Source organism: Nicotiana sylvestris, chromosome 11, assembly GCF_000393655.2.
Source record: "Nicotiana sylvestris chromosome 11, ASM39365v2, whole genome shotgun sequence".
NCBI lineage: Eukaryota > Viridiplantae > Streptophyta > Magnoliopsida > Solanales > Solanaceae > Nicotiana > Nicotiana sylvestris.
In genome coordinates, this window is record NC_091067.1 from 57,232,408 (window position 1) to 57,254,567 (window position 22,160).

General features: G+C 37.1%; 2 protein-coding genes across 2 annotated transcripts; one reads left to right on the top strand and one right to left on the bottom strand.

Annotated features, from left to right (window-relative positions):
- Positions 1 to 696: 696 nt before the first annotated feature.
- On the bottom strand, positions 697 to 16,382 carry LOC104233223 (GEM-like protein 1). The gene is made up of 4 exons (XM_009786587.2): positions 15,883 to 16,382; positions 5,690 to 5,791; positions 5,120 to 5,391; positions 697 to 1,163 (listed from the first exon to the last, which is right to left on the bottom strand). The coding sequence occupies exons 1-4, from the start codon at positions 16,208 to 16,210 to the stop codon at positions 984 to 986; spliced, it is 882 nt and encodes a 293-aa protein (XP_009784889.1). The 5' UTR covers positions 16,211 to 16,382; the 3' UTR covers positions 697 to 983.
- Positions 16,383 to 17,559: 1,177 nt separating this feature from the next.
- LOC138881067 (pentatricopeptide repeat-containing protein At3g50420-like) lies at positions 17,560 to 17,889 on the top strand. The gene has a single exon (XM_070161267.1). It carries the CDS (start codon positions 17,560 to 17,562, stop codon positions 17,887 to 17,889), a length of 330 nt encoding a protein of 109 aa, XP_070017368.1.
- Positions 17,890 to 22,160: the final 4,271 nt, after the last annotated feature.

Here is a 22,160-nt window from a genome sequence, read left to right on the forward strand (position 1 = left end):
TTACCCTGCCTCGAGGCCGACCGTTGTTTACGCTACCTCGAAGTAGATTACTGAGAATCCTCGAGGCCAGAGCACTGACCTAAGCTTCGAGCCTTCGGGAGGTAGTTTCTTCGAGGCGCCTAGGTGACCGAAAAATCGGACCATCGATTTTGCCGTATACAATACTATTAGGACTACAAAAGCTCCCTATATCACTAAAGGGTCCAAAAATACTTCTTTTCACTAACTACCGTCTAACGTGAAAAAAGACTGACAATTACTCACCTAATAAAACCAAAAAGGAAATAGTATAAGAAATAAAATAAAAATTTTAAAAAAAGAAGAGAAAAAAAAAATTCGAACAGTAGAAGTACTCCAAATTGAATTGTGGAGGGATAAAATTGCTTTAAACTAAACTGTAGAGGGACAATGATCCAACTGTGGAGAATATATAATTAAGTTAGAAAAAAAATATCACATGGCATGCCGTATGGCATCAATGTGGAAAAATTGTTATAGCTTCATTCTATGTTAGAAGGCCGTTAGTGGAGGGTAGTTTTGTACCCTTAGATAACGAAAAGGGTTCTTTTGTCCCGATAATATAATCTAGGGTTAAATTGAACTTTTAAATAGTAAATGGGCAAATTTTGACCCTTTCCCCGCAGTAATATATGTTGCACTTTCAGCAAGTACGAGTACATCAAACAAACAAATCAATTCAACAAAGAATAACTTTATTCAGTCTCCTATGGAGTCCATTTAAAAATAATACATATATGTTTACCAAATCCACTAATGTCTTTTCTGAATGATAAAAAACATCATAAAAGATAATAAAAAATTCAGGAAACAGATGTACACAAGATACCAAACCGCTGATAAATTAGCATGTATACAACAATCAATCACCCAGATGTGCATATTTTACAGAGATTTATCTACAACAATAGCAAGCACCAGTGTCACGGACCTCATCTGAAATGACCAAGAAAATGACACGCTAGCTACGAATGATGACCCAGCAATGCACCTTGCAAATTCTTCACAGCACTGTCATAGTTAACAAAACCCATAAACCAAAACTCGTGATTGTCAACTGAGATAATCTGGATGTACTTTTCAGCTGGATTGATCTTACTAGTTGACGGAGTAATGGCTTTGAGTTGATCTACTGGGAGAACCACCTACAATAGAAAAAACTCTCGCTTAATTATCAAGCAGTTAACCAAATAGCAGGAGTCTGTACAATCAACAACGTGAGCAGACAAAAAGTACGAAAGAGCCTTATAACAGAGAAGTAACAGGTCCGCTACAGTAAAGTTTAAGCAAAGCTAACAAAAGGTCTCGGCTTGACATCATAGAATCATGAGGCAGATAACGCATGTGCATGACCCCAGAATCTCTATTTGATGATCAGGAATTTGCAAAAGCAAAGAAATGAGAATAGGCATTGTGCAGCAACAAAGGAAAACTATAAAGATTTTTTGCATCTAGATATGCATATGTCAAAAGCAGCATCGGAAAATTCAGCCCAAATAGGCAGATAACAAAAGATCCTAGTGTTATTTGGCAAAATGCTGAGCTCCGTTTAATATTAAACAGATTACAGACACGTCCATCCACATTAAGAATAAATGATGTAAAATTCTGAGCGAGAGAATAGAAAATTATCTCCAACAACTATTGCACATTATTACTCCATTTATATCTTAATAAATTTTGATCCAAAGGATTGCTTACTAAGATAGATTATGCACTTATACTTACTCTCTTCAATAGCAGACAAGACAAATTGTAAATTCAGTGAGATGTTCAGTTCCCTAAGGATATCAAGACAATCAAGAAGTGATCGGGAAGGACAGGAAACTGCGTGGGATGGAAAAAAAAAAGGAATGACTTTACAACGAATCAGGAACCTATATTTTGATTCCCATTACTCAATCCTAATTCCAACGCAAGCAAAAAAGATTACCACTTGGTCAATATATCATTTAATTTCGCACAATGGCTACACCAAAGTTAATATGAATTCCATTTGCTACATCTAATCCTCTTCCTTCGCTGTCGTCCTTTGGCGGAAAAAAAATTACCAAAACAAGGGTCGGAGCACCCCCATCCCCATGATATTTCCACCATGCCTCCAGGGGTTAGCTCAAATATAAAAGGTTGAGGGACTTGTGTCTTAGGTCAAAGGTTTGGCCCCGAGACAAGTGAACCAACTCTGGTATTTAATTGGAGAAGGGTAGAGGAGCGAGCCTATAATCCCTGAGTTTCAAAGATTGCATTGCCCAAAGGGTCGGCTCCCGATGGATTTCTCGGTCACCCCAAAAAAACAAACCATCATTATTAACTGCTCAATATCACACCACACCATAGGCCTCTACACCTCTCTTTGCATCACAACCATATTCCTCTTCCACAACTTCTAACCAACTAAAAACGTTTTGCCCCAAGAGCATGTCTCGGGATTTAACAACTAACAAAACAGAAACCTGGTGCACCTGAGATATGAGCATAAATATTAATCATTCACTTTAAATAAAGGTAGTTAATATATCAAAACAAAACTTGAAAAGAAAAATAGAAAAAGGATAACTATAAACTAAAAAATGAATGAATAATCTTTTCGAAAAAAAATATAAACACAATTAAAAATATATATTAAAAGAAAAAGAAGACAGCAGGATTAATTTTTTTTTTAGAAAAAAAACTAAAGTGAAGACAAGACACTAATAGTTATACATCAAACTCGGCCCAAATAGCTACAGGTAGACATTACTTCAGACCTTGAGGAGAGACCAGAACAATTACTCTTAAACTTTTAGAATTTTAAAGTATATAGTAGATGAAGACATTGACCCACCACCAAGAAAACCACAATGTTCTCTCTCTTTTCCATCAATACCACAGACTCACACCCTCTAACCAGCACTACCTCTCATAACTCAACTACCATAATTCTATCAGCGCAAGCCCACATAGATGAAAGGGCTAAAATTTCGATCTCTGGACTTACAAGACAGAGGAACTGTCAACAAGCTGATATACCTAATTAGTTATGGACCCAAGGTGTAATTATATCTCACATTCAGTTCCCCCAACCCACCCCCAAATTTTTAGTGCATTATAGAAATGCAAAAAAGTTCAACAGATCTGTTGAATTTTTTACAAGAGTCCGCTGGTTCAAGATTAAGAGGTGGCTACAGTATGTATCTACTAATCTTAGGGTCAATAGGTATTCTGTTATCATATTTTTGGTTCTATGCACTATCAATAACACCCAATAGTTCAATCCCTTTGATTTTAGGAGTTATGGCCATTGCCAAAGTGCATCATTACAATGCTTCACTCAAATGTCAAAAACTAAGGCATGTGTTACATGAGTATTAATGTGACATTTTAGACATGTGAAGTCCTATCGGGATGAGTATGGGCGGAAATAGTTGTTTTGGAATCAAGACAGAGAGTGGGGTGCATAAGATTTGATATAATCGACTAAGTTTATGGAAGGTCTGTCTTCCGGCCTGATTTCATGAAAATCTGTTAGGAATTTGAGAAAACTCAAAACATGAAAGTTGTAGCCCTTTGAAATACCTCTCCAATGATATATTATGGAGCCAAAACGGATCTCTGTGCAAAAAGTTATGCGCGTTTTACCGGACAATTTGCAGTCTGCGCGATCAGCTCTCACGTGCGTGGCAGCGCACTCGAGGCAGTGTCACTGCCCTTGCTGCACGGTCAGATGCACGGTTGGGCCTTCAGCTGCGTGAACGCGCACCTGAAAAGCTGTTTTAAAAGCTATACCTCGTTCCCTACACCCCAAACACGTAAATTTGCTCTAGAAAGGGAAGCTCTCAAGAACCCAACTTCCTCCAAGGTCCCAACATCGTCCAAGGTAAGTTTTAATGATGATTCTAAGTTAATTTCATTCTTTTAGTTGCTATGCACTATCAATAACAGATTTATAGCTACTAGATCGACTTTATTTCTTCTTAGTGTTCTTTTATTCAATAGAAGCAGATATATTTCAAAAAGAAAAAGGAAGAAAAAGACGAAATGAGAAAAGTAAAAAGAAAGGAAAATCAGATTTTACCAGTTGATATATTTAATAACCACAGCCTTAAAACATTGAACATCCAAAATATCATTTCAATGATACGCGTAAGACATGCTCCAACAGTCAGTAGATCCAGCGGCCGATTGGCTCGAAACTGAAGAACCCGCCTCACAGAATTTTCAAAAGCGCAACCGCTTTGATTTTCAAACAAATGTCTGAACCCATCCCGTAGCGCCCCGCCCCGCATTAATATCCCCCCCCCTCAAAAAAATAACCGCCGCACCCTACATGAGCTTAAACCCGCACCGCCCCATTGCCATTCCTAGTCCTATTGCACATAAAATTGCCTATATCTACCAAACTGAGTGAAAACCCAATATGATGAGCTCAGAGTCTCATCCAAGCTTGATGATGGGAGCAAAAATTTAATTCATCTATGCAGGATCCATCTAAATTAAGTCTTTGATCCTATCCACCAATAGCATTTCTCATGTCGCATAGGGCCTTGCTCCTTTTTCTCTATTTTTCTTCTATAGCAAATCTTTTTAATTTAATTTAAAACACAAAACCTAACAATCAACAATGGATGGAAACACCAAACAAAAAGGCATAACTGACACCATCTATCTTATTGAGCTGAGGGAGATTTCAATAGAAAGAGCAGATCATGAAATGCCTCGTCTTAGACACCAACAAACATGCTACAAGTGTACAAAAGCTTGCACGAGGCACAGAAAAATTAAACAAAAGTACATAGCCCTAGGGCAACATCCAACCAAATAATGTTTGGAAGGACAACCTCTTTATCTATAGCGGATTATGGTTAATTTAAAACAACTCTTTACTTTCTGCCATTAATCAACCAAGAGATGAAGAGAATATAGACATCTAACAACATTGAATATCGAATTCATGTGCACAGGGACCAATTACATCGAAACTAGATTATTATCTTTCCCCTAGCTAAAGGCCTGGGAAATTTCAGAGACTAGATCACATCCGTCCTATTTTATTTGTTTCCTACCACGATCTTTTTCACCAACTAGTGTGCCCTGAAGTATTTGGAAAGAAAGAAAGGTGTACCTTGTAGTAGCTATATTCTGTCCGATCACCTACTTTGTAGGAAAGAGGATTATCACTACAAAATGCTAGTTTAGCAGTGGATAGATACAGAACTCCCATGACTGGACCAGCAGAAGTAGATAAGTAGCATGCATATGACTTGAAAAGCTTTTCCTCGGGGACAGTCTCAAATGTTTGTTGGAACACTTTCTCATAACCGCCCTCAGCCAAGACCTTTGTACCTTGAGCAATTCTTCCCATAGCGGCATCAGCCAAACTGGGGCTTGTCTTCACTGATTCAGATGAAGCAATGAGAACATCATCAGAAAATTGTACAATTAAGAGTGGAATATGATGAATCTTTCGACAAAGTATAAAATACAGAAATAAAAGAACAGCAGTATGTTGGCAGAGAATCACACTCATTTTAAACACATGACATGGCTATAAAGGGATACTTCTGTAACACCAGACCCTCCTTAGTGCTGTTTTTTGTTGTCATTCTATAATATATTTTGTTTACTGATCAGAAAAGGGAAAAAAACACATAACATGGCAACAGAAAGATAAACATAAAACAATGTGACATACAGTGTTGCCACATATTTCCGGCAAGATCCTCAGCCTTCTTAGTCGCCTCTGCAGCCTTCTTTCCCCACTGTCCAAGAACATCCTTCACTGAATCCATTTTATCTGCAAAGTCAAAATTAAGAGGCTCATAATCCAAGCATAAAGAATACCTCAAAGCAAGCAGAGAGTAATAAATATGCATAAAAACAACACCCCAGGCTATTAATTGGCATTAGTTTAGAGGCGGATGTACATAAATGCACCAACTGTTGGCACAACTAGTGGTGGCAAATGGGCGGATTGGGTTAAACTTGGGCAATTAAAAATGGGTCAAGCAAAAATCGGTAATCACCCAACCCACCCATATCTCATACAGGTGAAAATGGGTTGGGTGATTAATGGGCTGAGTTAAAAACGGGGTGACCCATTTTATATCTATGTCTGAAACCGTCCTTTTGGCTCTGCTCTCTCTGCTCTGTTTTTGCTTCAACGTCTCTCTTCTGTGTTCGTTGTTCACAGTTTCTTAGAAGATAATCAAACTGTATCACCTCTCGTTATCCATAAGAAAGGTTCCGACTAAAGTAGAAAGCATGTAATTAAGGCCCTTTCACTTGCTTGAACTTTTCGGAAGCACCAAGTAAAATGGCAAGACAATTAGTTCTTTTAAACAACTTACCTATAATTATTTATTGCTGAGAATTTCGTGATTCTTGGCTAAGAATGACAACTATTCTTTTCCAGTATTTTTGTGGTAAATGGTTTAATTACTCTACTTTTGGATTTCATTTACTGAAATTCTTAGCTTTTTTCCAAGGAATGTAGTAAATACCTAGTTTAATTATGTTGAAAGTCATGCAAAGTTAATTTTTCTGTTATTATTTTCATTAAAAAAAGAAATTTGAATCACCAATCATCAATTTTATCCATATGTTGAAAGTCAGGAAATAATTTTTTCCTATTATTATTTTTCAACAAAAAAAGAAATTTCAATCAAGAATCATCAATTTTATCTATATTTGGACGAAGGAATATCAAATGATAAAGAAGACTACTATTCTTGAAATCATTATTTGTTTGCATGCCAGTGTTTAATAACAAGTGGATAATACTTATCACAATTTGGATTCCATCAGAAGTTTACTTAGATCGTTCCACCTGCATCTTTTTAAGCTCATTTTATTTCCCTTTGAAGTGCAAAAAGCCGGAAACCATAACAAATTTAAAACCGCATGGAACCCGTATTCAACCCGCTTTTGACTCATTTTATTGCGGGTTAAAAATGGGTTAACACATATTTACCCATATTTAAAATGGGCGGGTTGAAAACGGGTTTAGTACAAGCGGGTTGGGCGGGTCAACCAAAGATGGGTTGAAATTGCCACCACCGCACAACCATTGTATATATATGTATATATATAATGCCTCAACTATGAAAATAGAGCAAATTTGCCCTTATTTTGAGTTTGGTTCCAAACATACCCTCATCATTAGTAGATTGGTTCAGAGTACATCTCAACTACAGAAACAGAACAAATTTGCCCTTTGTTTGAATTTGGTCTCAATTATGCCTTTACCATGAGTGGACTAGCTTATATTTGTTCCAAAAAACTAATGAAATCCATTTTTCTTCGATCAACCCTTTTATTTTAGGGTAAAAAAGTTAACTTTTATTTCTAGAACAACGAGAAGAACAAAAAAGGAAGAATAAAAGAAAAAGAAAAAGGACACGTAGATTTTTTTCAAAAAAATACATCAAAAGCAGAGATTCACAAAACCTTCCGTTTTGCTCAAAGAATAACCAATAAGTCTTCTCTCTTTTAGGTTCTGTCTTTGTGAAGATCAATACTCTCATGTCCACTCAATTGCAAGCTCAAAAGAAATAAAAATAATATTTTATGGAATTACTTCTTTCTGCATGATAGCAATCACAATTTCTTCGGCAAAATCAAAACTTCTTGTTAAGTGTACATAATAACTCCAAATGCTCTAGATTGTTATTGGCACCTACTGTCTAGTGAGAGAAGGCCTGACTTCTCTCTAAAAAAGTATTTTTCAATCTTTAGCTTTTCTGACATGGCAACACCTTTTCCGGTACGGGCCTAATAGTTTTTTAACATGGGGAAAAGGTTACATTTAAAGCGGGGATTAAATCTTTTTAACTCACAGATATTAGCAGTGGTCATTACAGGTGGTTCCTTCTTACAGAGAGGAGCGCTCATTTTGTCGGCAAAATTAAGATTGACGAGAATAATCTACGATGGATATGCGACAATTTACGACATGCTTCCAGAGGTACAGGAGATCTCTACAGAAAGCGGGGACGAAAACAACAGAATTTATTACATAGGGTCTATCAGAACTACAACATTTATTGGCGTTACATTCGAATCGAGAAATGGGTTGGCGATAGGAAATCAGCAGTCATAATTCCGGAGGCAGAATACAACTTGGGCTGGTGCGACGTTGCTGACAAAATCACTAGATTTCTGGGGAGCTCTAACCCAGACCTTCATAGATTCACTTCACCGGAGAAATCTTACATCCAAGTTGCAAACTTACAGAAATGACCGGCGATGGAAACCCAAAACAATACATAAGAAACAAATCTACAGTTCCTCTCTTGCTGCCTTGTTAGTGCCTTCAACGATTCCTTCTATCATAACCCATCTACGGAGGTTCTGCAAAAATGGTTCACCAGCAGATGGTCAGTGACAGCTGGTCTAAAAGTTTCTTCTCTTGCTCACAATCTTTTTTCTTTTTGAACTTTCATCTTCAAAGGAGGCGAAGAGGGTCAAGTTTGGTGATTGGTTCTGGAATGGCAGACGACTCTCTTTAGATTGGTGGTCGCCGGCTTTGAATCTTAAAATTTCAAAGCAAATATCAGGTCATCGATGGATTAAAGTTTTTGGTATCCCATTGCATGAGTGGTCTGAGAAAACCCTAAGGTTCATCGGCGATGAATGTGGTGGCTATATAGACTCCAATGAAGATACAAAGAAAAAGAATAATCTCCTCTGGGCTCGCATCTGCATCAAGGATTCAGATTCAGAACCCCTTTGCAAGATTGATTTGGTTGTGGGTGATATGATGTTTGAAATCTCAATTATTTCCGATGGGCATGTCAAGATAGCCGGAGATGGAAAGGGCAGAAGGTCTCACATGAGAGACCAAAGGTCAAAGAGTTATACGCGGTGAAATCCACGCCAGTTGATTTAAATTTTGAATCCAATTCTTGGGCTGGCCCATCTCACAACCCGGTCCATTCTAAAGTAAACAATCAGGTCAGTTTTCCTTTACTAATGGGCCACCACTATTACTCAAAAAAAAGGAAGGGAAAGAGGCCCAATTCTTTTATTAAAAAGAAGAAGCTGATGGAAAGGAGAGCAACTGGGCCGGCCCAACCCCAACAGCTCTCAAAAGCCCCAGTTATGCCTTCTCAAAAGGGCGTTACAAATCATCAGATACACGATAACAGGTGCAGCTTTGAAGACTCATACCAAGGTGAAGACGCAGACGATGAAGTTGAACCCATGCAATCTCTTTCTCTCACCAAATCTTTTCCTTCTTATCCAAATTTCTCCATGGTCAGATTTAACGACTCAGATGTGTCTTCTCTTTCGGGTAGCGAGCTCCTGCCCTTACCATGGTATGAGGGGAATTCCCAAGGGCAGTTGTCCATCAACTCACCTCAGGTTATTGAGACTTCTCACTGGACCAAGGTTGCTATGACCAAAGCATGCAAGGCTTTCGGAGTCCACTCTACAGGCTTCGAACATGAAATTTTCGATATGATTGTTAGAATGGAGCATAAAAGGCAAGCCCAAAAGCTACTGCAAAGGGTGGAGAAAAATGGGGAGAAGAAATCCAAGAAGAAGGGGGGAAAAAGAAGCCAAGAAGCTGGTATGCACTGTTACATATGAAAAGGGTGAAGGGTCAGTTAGGGGCAGGTATCACAAGGCTTTCTCGGAATGAAAGCGAAACTTATCAGTTGGAACATATGTGGGCTCAATGATACGAGCAAGAGAAGTACTATAAAGTCTCTCATTAAAAAATGGAAACCTGATTTATTGTGTCTACAGGAAACAAAAACTGAAAGGTGCTCTGCAGCCGTAATTAGAGATCTTGGGGGTTCAAGATGGGTAGGATGGGCAGAATTGAAGGCTAGTGGCAGGAGTGGAGGAATTATCATCATATGGGACAAAAGACAATGGTCTTGCATTGAATCACAACAAGGGAAATATTCTATTTCTACAATGTTGGAGGGGGTACAAGTTGACTTCAGATTCTGCTTTACATGGGTATATGGCCCTCAATCAAATTGGGAGAGGGTAGAATTCTGGGAAGAACTAGCAGCAGTCAGAGGATTATGGAATGACAGCTGGATAATATGTGGAGATTTTAATGTATGTCGCTTTGAGAATGAAAGACTCAATTGCATCAGGAGATCAAGGGCTATGAAGGTTTTCTCTGATTTCATTCAAGACATGGGACTGGTGGACCTTCCCTTGTAAGGAGCTTTTTACACATGGGCTAGGGGAGAAAACTCTTTGCAGGCTTCTAGAATTGATAGGTTCCTAATCTCTTCAGAGTGGAATGACTCTTTTGGCTTGGTGCATCAGTGAGCTCTTCCCAAAGTAGCATCAGACCATAGGCCTTTAGTTCTGGAATGTGGTGATTGGACTGCTGAGCCATCTTACTTCAAATTTGAAAACATGTGGCTTCAACATGAGGGGTTTGGTGACTTGATCAAGCAATGGTGGCAGGGATATGTGGTAAACGGCTCTCCAGATTTTATTTTATCCCAAAAGCTGAAGCTGTTGAAGAAGGATTTGGTTACATGGAACAAGGAAGTATTTGGAAAAGTTAGCACAAGAACACACAAAGCCCTAGAAGAATTGTTACTAATGGAGCAGGCAACTGAAGGAAGACTACCAACACAAGCAGAATCTAACAAGATCATGCAGTTGAAGATGGAGCTGCAACAGTTAGCAAAAGCTGAAGAGATTTCAAGGAGACAAAAGTCTAGATGCTTATGGTTGAAGGAGGGAGACAGGAATACTAAATACTTTCAAAGAATGGCCAACTCTAACAGGAGATACAATTGTATTGACAGGTTACAAGTAGGAGATGATTTAATTGAAGACAAGGAACAAATTAAAAGTGGGATTTTGGATTTCTACAAGGAGCTTTACTCTGAGAATGAAAGTTGGAGGCCTAGTGCTACTTTTGAAGGACTGGGAAGCCTGAACATTGAACAGAAGGAAGCTCTGGAAGCTGCTTTTGAAGAGGAGGAAGTAGTAAATGCAATCAATTGTTGTGCACCTGACAAAAGCCCTGGACCTGATGGACTGACTATGGCTTTTTATCAAAAATGCTGGGATACTATAAGGCAGGATGTCATGGGAACTCTTAATCACTTCCACAATCACTGTCACATGGTCAAGTCCTTTAATGCCTCATTCATAGCACTTATTTCCAAAAAGAAAGGAGTAATTCAACTCAAAGACTTCTTACCTATCAGCCTCATAGGAAGTGTCTACAAGATTGTGGCTAAAGTTCTGTCAGAAAGACTTAGGTGATGGGGAACCTGATTTCAAGATATCAAAATGCCTTTTTAAAGAGGAGACAGATTTCAGATGATGCACTTATTGCAAATGAAGCCTTAGAATGGAGACAAAGAACTAGAGTACCTGGACTGCTATTCAAGCTTGATATTGAGAAGGCATTCGACAAAATCAACTGGCAATATCTCATTTCAATCCTAAGACAGATGGGATTTGGGGACAAATGGATCAAATTCTCCTTCTCTACTGTCAAGTACTCTATCCTAGTGAATAGAAGCCCTGTTGGTTTTTTCTCTCCTAAGAGAGGGATAAGGCAAGGGGATCCTTTATCCCCTTTTCTCTTTATCCTAGCAATGGAGGGTCTGAGCAAAATGTTGGAGAAGGCCAAACAACTACAATGGTTGGAGGGATTTGGTATTGGCAGTAGGCCAGAGTGTTCAGTCTCTGTGTCCCATCTTCTATATGCCGATGATACTCTCATTTTCTGTGGTGCAGAGGAGTCCCAAGTTCAATATCTCAACATCACCTTGATGATTTTTGAAGCCTTGTCTGGGCTACACATTAACATGTCAAAAAGTGTCATATACCCTGTTCTGTGTATCTAACCTGGAGGTGCTGGCTGAGATCATGAGTTGCAATACAGGTTCATTCTCAACCACTTACCTAGGCTTTCCATTGGGGGCTGGACATAGATCAATTGATGTATGGAATGGAGTTATTGAAAAAATTGAAAAAAGGTTGGCTTCCTGGCAGCAACAGTATCTCTCCTTTGGTGGCAGACTAACTCTTATCAATAGTGTACTGGATAGCTTACCAACCTACATTATGTCGCTATTTCCCCTACCAGTAAAAGTTCAAAAGCAGCTTGATAAACTTAGGTGCTCATTCCTATGGGAAGATAATTCCAAAGATCACAAATTCCACCTTGTGAAATGGGATAAGGTAATACTTTCCAAATCACTTGGGGGCCTAGGAGTTAAAGGATTTGTCACTGCACAATAAGAGCATGTTGATGAAATGGCTTTGGAGGTATAATCAAGAAGGAACGAGTTTATGGAAGGATGTAGTACAAGCCAAGTATGGCAGTGGTAGTCACTGGTGCTCCAATATGGTTAATACACCTTATGGTTATGGTCTATGGAAGGGTATCAGAAAGTTGTGGAACACCTTCTCTCTTAATACAACTCTACATGTGGGCAGTGGCGAACACATCCTATTTTGGAAGGATCCTTGGAATGGTCAGAGCACTTTGAAGGATGCTTACCCAACACTTTTCTCAGTTGCATCCAATCCAAACTCTACAGTTGCCCAAAACTGGGAGGAGAACACTTGGAGCCCAAGATTAAGGAGAAACCTGAATGACCGGGAATAGAGGATTTGCTAGCTCTACTTGGCAGCCTTCATAACATCTCCATCAACAACCAAGGCAGAGATAGACTTAAATGGGACAACAGTAGAGGAGGTTCCTATTCAGTCAAAGCAAGCTACTACAACATGAGCACTAACAAAGCATTGATTGATCAATGGCCAAGGAAAGTTGTTTGGAAAACTAAAATTCCCCCTAAGGTTAGTGGTTTCTGTTGGATAACACTACAGGGTGCTTGCCTAATTCAGGATAACCTTCTCAGAAGGGGTTTCCAACTTGCCAACAGATGCCATATGTGCCTTAGCAATCATGAAACAATCAATCACCCGTTCATTTACTGTACAGTTGCAGCAGACATCTGGTCTATGTTTACTTCACTTTTTGGTCTACATTGGACTATGCCACAAAATGTCAGGGATGCCTTTGTGAGTTGGAGCTCCTGGAAAGTTGAGAAGTCCATCAAGAGAATCTGGTCTATGGTTCTTGCTATTATTTTGTGGTGCATATGGACAGAAAGAAATCAAAGATGCTTTGATGGCATTTCAATTGTCAGACACAAACTTAAGGCTAGATGTTTAGTTTTACTTTTTTGCTGGGTGAATCACACCCCTGTGTATAACCCTGACCTTTATTTTATCAGCTCCATAGTATTGTAATAGGTTTTTGTCCTTCCTAGGAGCTGATATCTCCTTTTCTTTTGTAATCATTGCATCTTATGGATGCCTTTTAATTAATATACAACTTACTTCATCAAAAAACAAGTGTACATAATAACTCCATGCAATTTCTCCAAATACTTTTAATTTTTTCATTGATTTAAGAATTTCAATTCATATTTGCGTACTTGAAGATTATTTATTTTCCCATGAATTAATTGATCTTCTAGAATTGTCGTTCTACTTAATCATTGTTAAAATTGAGGAGAGTAAAAAAATAGGGAAAAGACATGAATATGAAGAGCAATTAGATATTTTCGTCTCTTTTAACCATTTTAAGCCTGTGTAATTTTTCGAGTTTAAAATTTTTTCAAGAAATTTTTGGGGTTAAAATTATTGTGTCGCAAGTTGACACTCCATCTTAATAATAAAATATGTTTTAGATGGATAAAAATAAGAAGTAGGAAGTCTTGTTAGTTTTTTAGGGGCAAGAAGAGCCAATTTACTCATGATAAGGACATATTTGGTACTAAAGTCAAACGGAGTGTAAACTTGTTCTATTTCTCATAGTTGATGGGCAAATCTGAACCAATCCACTAATGACTAGGGATGGGCGTTCGGTACTTTGGCGCGGTACTTAAGAACTACGGTTCGATATTTCAATATTCAGTATATCAATTATGCATACCAAATACCGTGCCAAAGCAGTACAGTACGGTTCGGTATTCTTGTTTGGTTCGATATGGTTTCGGTACGTTTTCGGTTCTAACCAAACTAATATGAGACGATAGTGGGGAATCGGTTGAGTTCATGTCGCTTAACTCTTAGAAGCATGATAACATTGTTGCAATCGAATTTCTAGATTAGTCTTGCAATACATCGCCAGAATATATTTACAATGGTTCCAGTGAAGAGGAGTCATCAATCATATGTTAATATTCTCTACTTTAAAATGGAAGCAGGCCATAGGAAAATTACTTCCTTCTTTTACATGTGGAAAGAATATCTATTGCATTCGAAAAGGTTAAGGCAATTGTTTCAAGAACATATGAATGTTGCACTGCAAAATCTGGAAAAAAAAACTAACTAAAGAAATTATTGCTCCAACAATAAAAGAAAAGGCAACGGAATAAAGACTTATTGAGGTTGAAGTCTATAACACATGTAATGATGCATAAAAACAATTTCAACAATTAACAAATAGAACCGCCATCACCACCTCAGCTAGAGTAGCCTAATACACCAATTGTTGCAATTTTTTTAGATAAATCTAGGGTTAGAAAATAGAAATAAGGGAAAGGGGATAAGCAGAAGCTACTGTCGTAACTCTAAGTCTCTAAGCCTTTAAGCCTAAGGGACTAAGGGAATTAGGGAATTAGGGAACTAGGGGACTTGGGGTGTTGGACTTAGGCTTATTGGGCTGGAAAATAGAAATAGAGGTGGGCTTAGAATTAAATACCGAAATATCAAAAACTCAATATCGAGTACCGTATCAAAATACAAAAATACGAAAACAGTTGTACCGAATAATACCGAAATACTGAAAAAACCGATACTGAAATACCAAATTAATTCGGTCAGGTTCAAAATTCGATTTTTCGAATTTTATACCCACCCTTACTAATAACAAAGGCATGTTTGAGACCAAATTCAAAATAAGGACAAATTTGCTCTATTTCTCATAGTTAAGGTGCATTTTTTCACACACATACCGAGGACATGATCCTAGATAGGAAGGTGTGGAGATTGAGAATTAAGATAGAACGCTAGGTAGCCGAACTTTGTCCTTGCTTGTTCCAATAGTTTTAATGCATTCCTCAATGTTAGTCTTCTATTTTCTTATTATTAGATTTTTGTTATTACTTATTATCTCTTTTACTTCGGTTTTCAATTTGGTTCGCTGGTGTTGTTGCTTGATGTTACACCTTCCTCTCTATCTTTCCTGAGTCGGGAATTTTCCGCAAACAACCTCCCTATCTTCTTAAGATAGGGGTAAGGTCTGCGTACACTCCCTACCCTCACCAGACACCATTAGTGGGATTGCACTAGGTTTTTTGTTGTTGTTGTTGTTGTTGCTCAAAACTTATATACATAGAACTCTCAATGCACACACACAAAGACACACATATGTATTTGAGCGTACGTGTGCGCATGTATTATCTGTATGTACACACATATATAACCTGAGTTTACACCCATTTTTGTTACAAAGACAGACGCAGTAGTACTCTTGAGTCAGTTTACTTGAAATCCACAATCAACCAATGCATACTCCATAAATTTCTTTCCCAAGATGTTGCCTTTTTCCCCTTAAGCCAAGCTCTCATTTAACATCAGTAACCCGATCCTTTACTACACTTGCAAAGTACTATCCCCTTTGTTGTCATGGGTTTCATGGATTTGTCCATTTAAAAAATGCCTCACAAAGCAAAGAGATTCTCTATTTACTATTAATAGCCCCTCATTTTGGAACACTGTTGGCCTCCGTTCTCAATTGGGACACATGTTTCTAGTTCACACAACAAAACCATCCAACAAAAAAAAGCAATAACAATGTAACTAATATTGACTCAGTAAGAGGAAAATAGAAAAAACAATAATTGGAACGGGTAAAAAGAAGGCACATACTCTTGACAGAAGAACCAAGGGGTTGACCTGGCTCGGGAGTAACATAGGGATTAGACTCAGCAGGCATAGTAGTCGCAGCGCTGCTTGAGATAGGCGCAGGTCCTTCCGATGCAGAAGGTGACCTTGGTTGTTGTTGAGGCTGTGGTTGTGGTTGCGGCGGCTGCTGAGATGGAGGATTCGATTCGACAGGAACCGAAGTCCACGTCTCAGATACAGGAGCGACGTCGTTCGGATCAAGCTTTGGGTACGGAGCGTACTCGGAAGAATGGGGATGATCTGACGGAAGATTAGGATAAGGGTTAGGGTTTGGGCTGGGGTTAGGGTTCATGGTGGAAACTTCAAATGGAGGAAGTATTGGATCGAACTTGGTGCGTGAAGATAGAAGCCGAGATGGAGAAGGCTCTATTGAATTTTGAGAATTTGGGGGAATCGTGACGACGATTGGGGTGTACGCGGAGGATGACAATTTGTTCGAATGGTCGACCGCTCGCAGAATATTTCGTAATATCTTAATATTTGATTTGGCTTAATCTTAAAGGAGTAATAATTTTTTGTCCTAAAATTAGTAGGGGTTTTAACACAGTTACCCATAAAAATAAAATTATTTATCCTTGTTTATTATTTTTTTACCTACCCATAAACTAATTACATTTCCTATCCATAATAGGTTTTGTGGGGAATTTTTTCTTTATTCTCTAATTCTTTTTTATTTCTATGCTTCTTTTCTTTTATTTTTTCTTTTTTTTCTCGTTTTCTTCTTATTTTTTTTCTTTTTTCCTTTTGTAATTTTATTTAACTTCTGTTTTTTTATATTCTTTTTTTCTTCATAATCTAATTTCATTTACTGCTTTCACTAATTTTTTATTATTCTTTTTTTATATTATTACTAAAGAAAAACTAAATTGTGTACCAATTAAATATAGTTAATACAACCAAAAAAATATTAACTAACATATGATATCAGTATAGTATATAGCTACACCAACAGGGTATACAATTGTACGCAAAGAGTTAAAAAAAATTTAATTCAATTATTAAACTGAAATAATATTAGTTGTCAAAAAAATTAAAATTTCTAAAAGGACCTAATTGTAAGAGTATACCATTACATCATATAGCATACTATAAATTTTTTTCCTTTTTAAGTTTGCCCCTCACACTTGGGTAAAAGCTTAAAACAAATTAAAAGGGAAAAGACAAGTGAATTTACGGGTAATAAGTATACTATTATAGTATATTGTATACTATTACAACATATTGTTAGAGTATCTTGCATATTATTACAGTATACCATAACAATATATTGTATACTATAATAGTATACTGTTGCAGTATAACTATATACTCCTATAGTATATTAGTATACTGTAGCGGTATATTATTTTGTAAACTATAATAGTATAGTGTTGCACTATAGCTATATACTCCTATAGCATATTGTATACCGTAGCGGTATATTGTAGCAGTGTTCTTCTTCGATTTTCAACTAAAAATTTCGTTCTCAATCACCTCAAATCAGCTCTAAATGTTATCAAATTTCAGTATGAAATTCCAGAAGGTACTATAAGCAATATTTAACAGCACCCACTTTGAATCAAACAAGAAATCTTCAAAAATAAAATTGAGCTTCAAGCCCAACAATGGTAGGATCATGGAGGCCTTCAACTATTTGACAGCATGTTGACGGCTCGAGTTTATCCGACAAATTTCACTTATACAACGTTGTTGAGTGCTTGTAGCAGGTTGAGAGATGGTCTTGCAGGGGAAGCAACTCATGTTAAAGTAATTGTTTCCGGGATTGCACCAGATTTGCCCTTGTACAATGCGCTGCTCGACATGTATTCTAGTTGTGGTGATAGTGAAGCAGCTTTGAAAATCTTCGGAAAAATAAAAAAACCAGATCCGATATCTTGGAATTCAATGATTTCTGGATATGCAAACAATGGAGATGGAGAGATGGCGGAAGGTAAAAGAGACGGAGAATTGGAGGAAAATAAAGGCGAGTAAATAGTTTGGGGGCCATGGGTAGGAGTTGTAAATAGTTTGGGCAAGGACATTAAAGGGTAAATAGTTTGGAATTAATGGGTATAAAGTGAATTTTCTCAAATTACTAAGTGGCTTTTCATTATATGTCACTTGATTTAATGTGATGTCTTTATCTATCCTTTTATTATGTATAGATAATATAATATATAATGTATAGATTAGAGGGGTTTAACAGGCGGGCTGAACAAAAAAAACCAACTTGTTTGTTAACGGACCGGATTGGTTAGCGGGCTGATAGTGGGTTGGGAATTTGCGGGTTTTTGGGGGCCCGTCCGGGTTTGGGCTTAACGGGCTCGGGCGGGCTGTGCTAATGTTTTTTTAATTAAATTTTGTTAGCAACGGTACACAAATAAAAAAAAATAACCCGTTAACTGGCTCAACCGGGCTGCAGCCCATTAACAACTCGTTAACGGGTTAGCGGGCTTAGCGGGTTCCGGTGCACTGGTATCCAAAATGTGTTTGTCTAAAACCCACTTCTCGTCCAACCCGTCCCAGCCCGCCCTATATGCTACAGTGCCGGGCTGAAAACAGGTCAGCCCGGCCCGATTAACAGGTTTAGTATAGATACCTCCTTTTGATATAACATAAATAATATAGATTTCTTACTTCGTCCAAAATATATTTTTTTATTATTTTGTTTAAAATATATTAATATTTTAATTATTTTTTTCTACATTACATAGAATAAGCAATTAGGCTTCTCTTCTATTTTATTTTCAATATAACTTTTGATTTGTACGTTTTTACTTCGTCCAAAATATATATTCTTTTATTATTTTGCATAAAATATATCAACATTTTTTGAATTCTTTTCCTATATTATGGAGTAAGCAATTAAACTTTTCTTCTATTTTTTTCGATATAAAGTTTTGATTTTTATATTTTTTACTATGTTGCTTGTAATTATTTCATTATTTCAAATTCTAATTAAACTTTTATTCTATATTAAATTTATGAATATTTCATATCTACTACGTATTTACCATGAAAATTCCTAGGCTCTGATACCATCTACACCAGGATCCATCTAGGCAGGCGGTAGTCCGCACGGCCATCCAGATCTAGCTGTTTCAGTACCTTTGAAGGTTGGCGGTAGTCCGCGCGACAAGTAAAGATTCGAAATATACGAGAATTTTATTATAGTTTTAATGACTGTATGGAAGGATCTATCCTTTTACCCAAGCAAGGGGTCTGTCTAGGTCTGATACATACTCTTATTGAGCCCATATGTCTAGCAGTTCTAACTGTGAAAGGGATAGCCCTTTTGACAACTTCAGCGGGCTTTAATGTCACAGCTGGCTAGACGTAGCCACTAAGGCAAAGCCAATAAGAGTAGTACCAGAGTCGACTGTACCACAATCTTGGAACCAAGCCAAGAAACTATATTAAAATTCCTTTATATTTTGAAAGAGTCTGGATTCTTCATGGTTAATATGCAAGAGAAATTAGTTTTTCAACATAGATATGAATCCGTTTAGCCGGACATAGTCACGGCTGGGGAGAGAAACTAAGTATATAAAATACTATATAATAAAATAAAATAAATACCTTTAAGGCCGAGAAGCAAGGCCCTGAAGATTAACTGAACTTCAAAACTTTTATTAATCTTCAATTGATTTACAAAACTAATAAGCTAAAAGCTTTACAAGAAGAAGAGAGTTTAGAGAGAGAGTTTAGAGAGAGAGATTAGAGAGAGGGGGGGTTCTCAAGCCCTGCCTCTTCAAATGAAGAGGTCCTCTATTTAAAGAAGGAAAAAAACATAAAGAATCTTTAAATAGTAGATTGGGTCCCACATCTGGGTCCCTATACAGCTTTTCTACTGTTGGGAATAGCGTATCTGGGTCCCTTATACAGTGTTTCTACTGTTGGGAACAGTGTATCTACTGTTATGTGGGGTCTTCGGCGGCTTTAGTCAAAGTCTTCTTTTGTCTAAATCGTTCATTTGTTGGAGGAAATTTTCCACCTTTTCTCTCTCTTTGTCAGATAATATTATTTCTTGCTGCATCGGCTGTGAATCTTCTTCTGCGATATCATCGCCACTTGTTTCACTGTGCATTGATGTGTCTGATTTTTCACATTGATTCAAAGTTTGAAGTAAATTTCTTTTTACTTCTTCCAAATATTTATTTACTAATTCGGTTTTATCTCCGTCTTGAACAGAGATTCTTCGAGCAATATGTTTGACGGAGCTGTCATCAAATATTTTCTTCTGTGGAGTGGACGAGTATACTTGGATTTGTGTTTTAATAGAATCCAATAATTCTTGTCCATATAACATTTTTGTTTTGGGATCATTCTTCATCAATTTGTCCCAAAAATTATTGTAAAATACCATGTATAAGCAAGGGATTTGTTCCTCCGTAAAACCTAATTCAGGAGTCCATTTATGAATCCATGGGATAGAGAATTCAATAAAGAAACAAATTTGATCAATTTTTTCTAGGCAACAGATATGATCTGCATGATATAACTCGGTTAAGAATGGTGAAATTTTTTCCCATTCTTTGTATAACTTAAGGAATGGCTCAGGCAGGATTTTCGTTGTGGGACCGTGGTATGACCATCAATTTAAGAACCAGTTGGGGATAGGTCCTGTAAATATTTTTGCACATACTTTAATAAACTAAGTATGTTTATGCCTCTCATTGTTATAATAAAGCTCTCTATCAAATGTTTGGATATAATCCCAATAAGTAAAATTCATGGGTGATTTATTAAGGCTTATCTGTCTTTCTTTCATTGTTGAAATCCTCCATTCTTCAACAGATATAATCTGTTTGATAATGATTTTTAAGAAGTTATAAACGTTCTCATTTGTGTTATAACCCGAAAAGTGCTGGAATTCTGCACTACCTGTACTGATTAGAATAGTCTCATAATAAGTGCGGGTTTTATATGATTCACCCGGGTAGTATAATCCATTAATCAGATATCTCTGGAATATCTTCCATGGTTCATCTTTTCGCTGAATCTCAGAGTTTTCTAGGAGAAATATTATTTCTTTCTTTGTTAATTTTTCGTAAGACTTAATATCATCGTTGTCTTCTTCTCTAGCGATTGAAGCAAATGTATTACTTTGCTTTTTGGAAGCCAAATATGTTTGTAGATGACCATATAATGGATCATCTTCTGGAATATTATTCAGATGTATAGACAGACCTGATGAAGAATCTCCTTTATGAAAAATCTTTGAGTTTATTAAACTCCTTTTTCCTGCTTGTATCACTGGAGAATTTGATGACGATCGGTATGACGATCCTTGAGAATATGATCTACTAGGGGAAGATCTTCCCCTACCTCTACCTCTGGTGGCCCTTGAAGGGTCCATTCTGCACAAATAACAAGTCAATTTAGAAGTAATAATCCAGCATATCATCCCTAATAATTTTAGTATAGGTATGAATTCCTAACAATTTCATCATGATTATGATTTTCAATCAGGTTATCAACGATATCTTCAATTATCAAATCAATTATGAGACTTTGTAGATCTCGATTTAATCTAACCACTTTCAGGATAGTAATTAACAATTCTTCCTCTAAAAAGTTGTATAGAAATTCATAATTAATCAAGGTATTCTCTGGATAAGAAATCCGGAAGGGAATTATCAATTCCTTTTTTGTATTGAATTTCAAAATCAAAAGGCACCAGTTGAGCTTGCCATCTAGCAAATATTAATTTAGATGCATCATGTTTGAAATCTTTGTCAAACATATATTTAACAGATTGAGCATCAGTTTTTATTAAAAACTTTTGATTATATAAATCGTCTTGAAATTTTAAAACACATTTAACAATAGTCAACATTTCATGAGCCACAGTAGCATATTTCTTCTGGGCTTCGGTCCATTTACCAGAGTGAAATCTTATCAGGTATTCACTCTTATTGCTGGGATTCACTTGTTTTAAAATCCCAATATAGCCAATGTTGGACGCATCAGTCTCAATAATTTTTTGCCATGTAGGATTAGCAAGAGTTAAGACGTAACACGTTGTTTAATATTTTTGACTAACGTAGTATGCTGGTCAGTCCAAGGCTTCTTATGATCCTTTTTGAGCCTGTCGTATAGAGGGGCTAGATCACGAGATAAACTTTTGTAGAAAGGAGATATATAATTCAAACTTCCCAAAAATCTTTGTAATTGAGTCATGTCAGTAATAACATCAGGAAATTTTGAGGCAAATCAATCGATCTTTGTATCGGGGTAATTTTTCCTTGGCAAATATTATG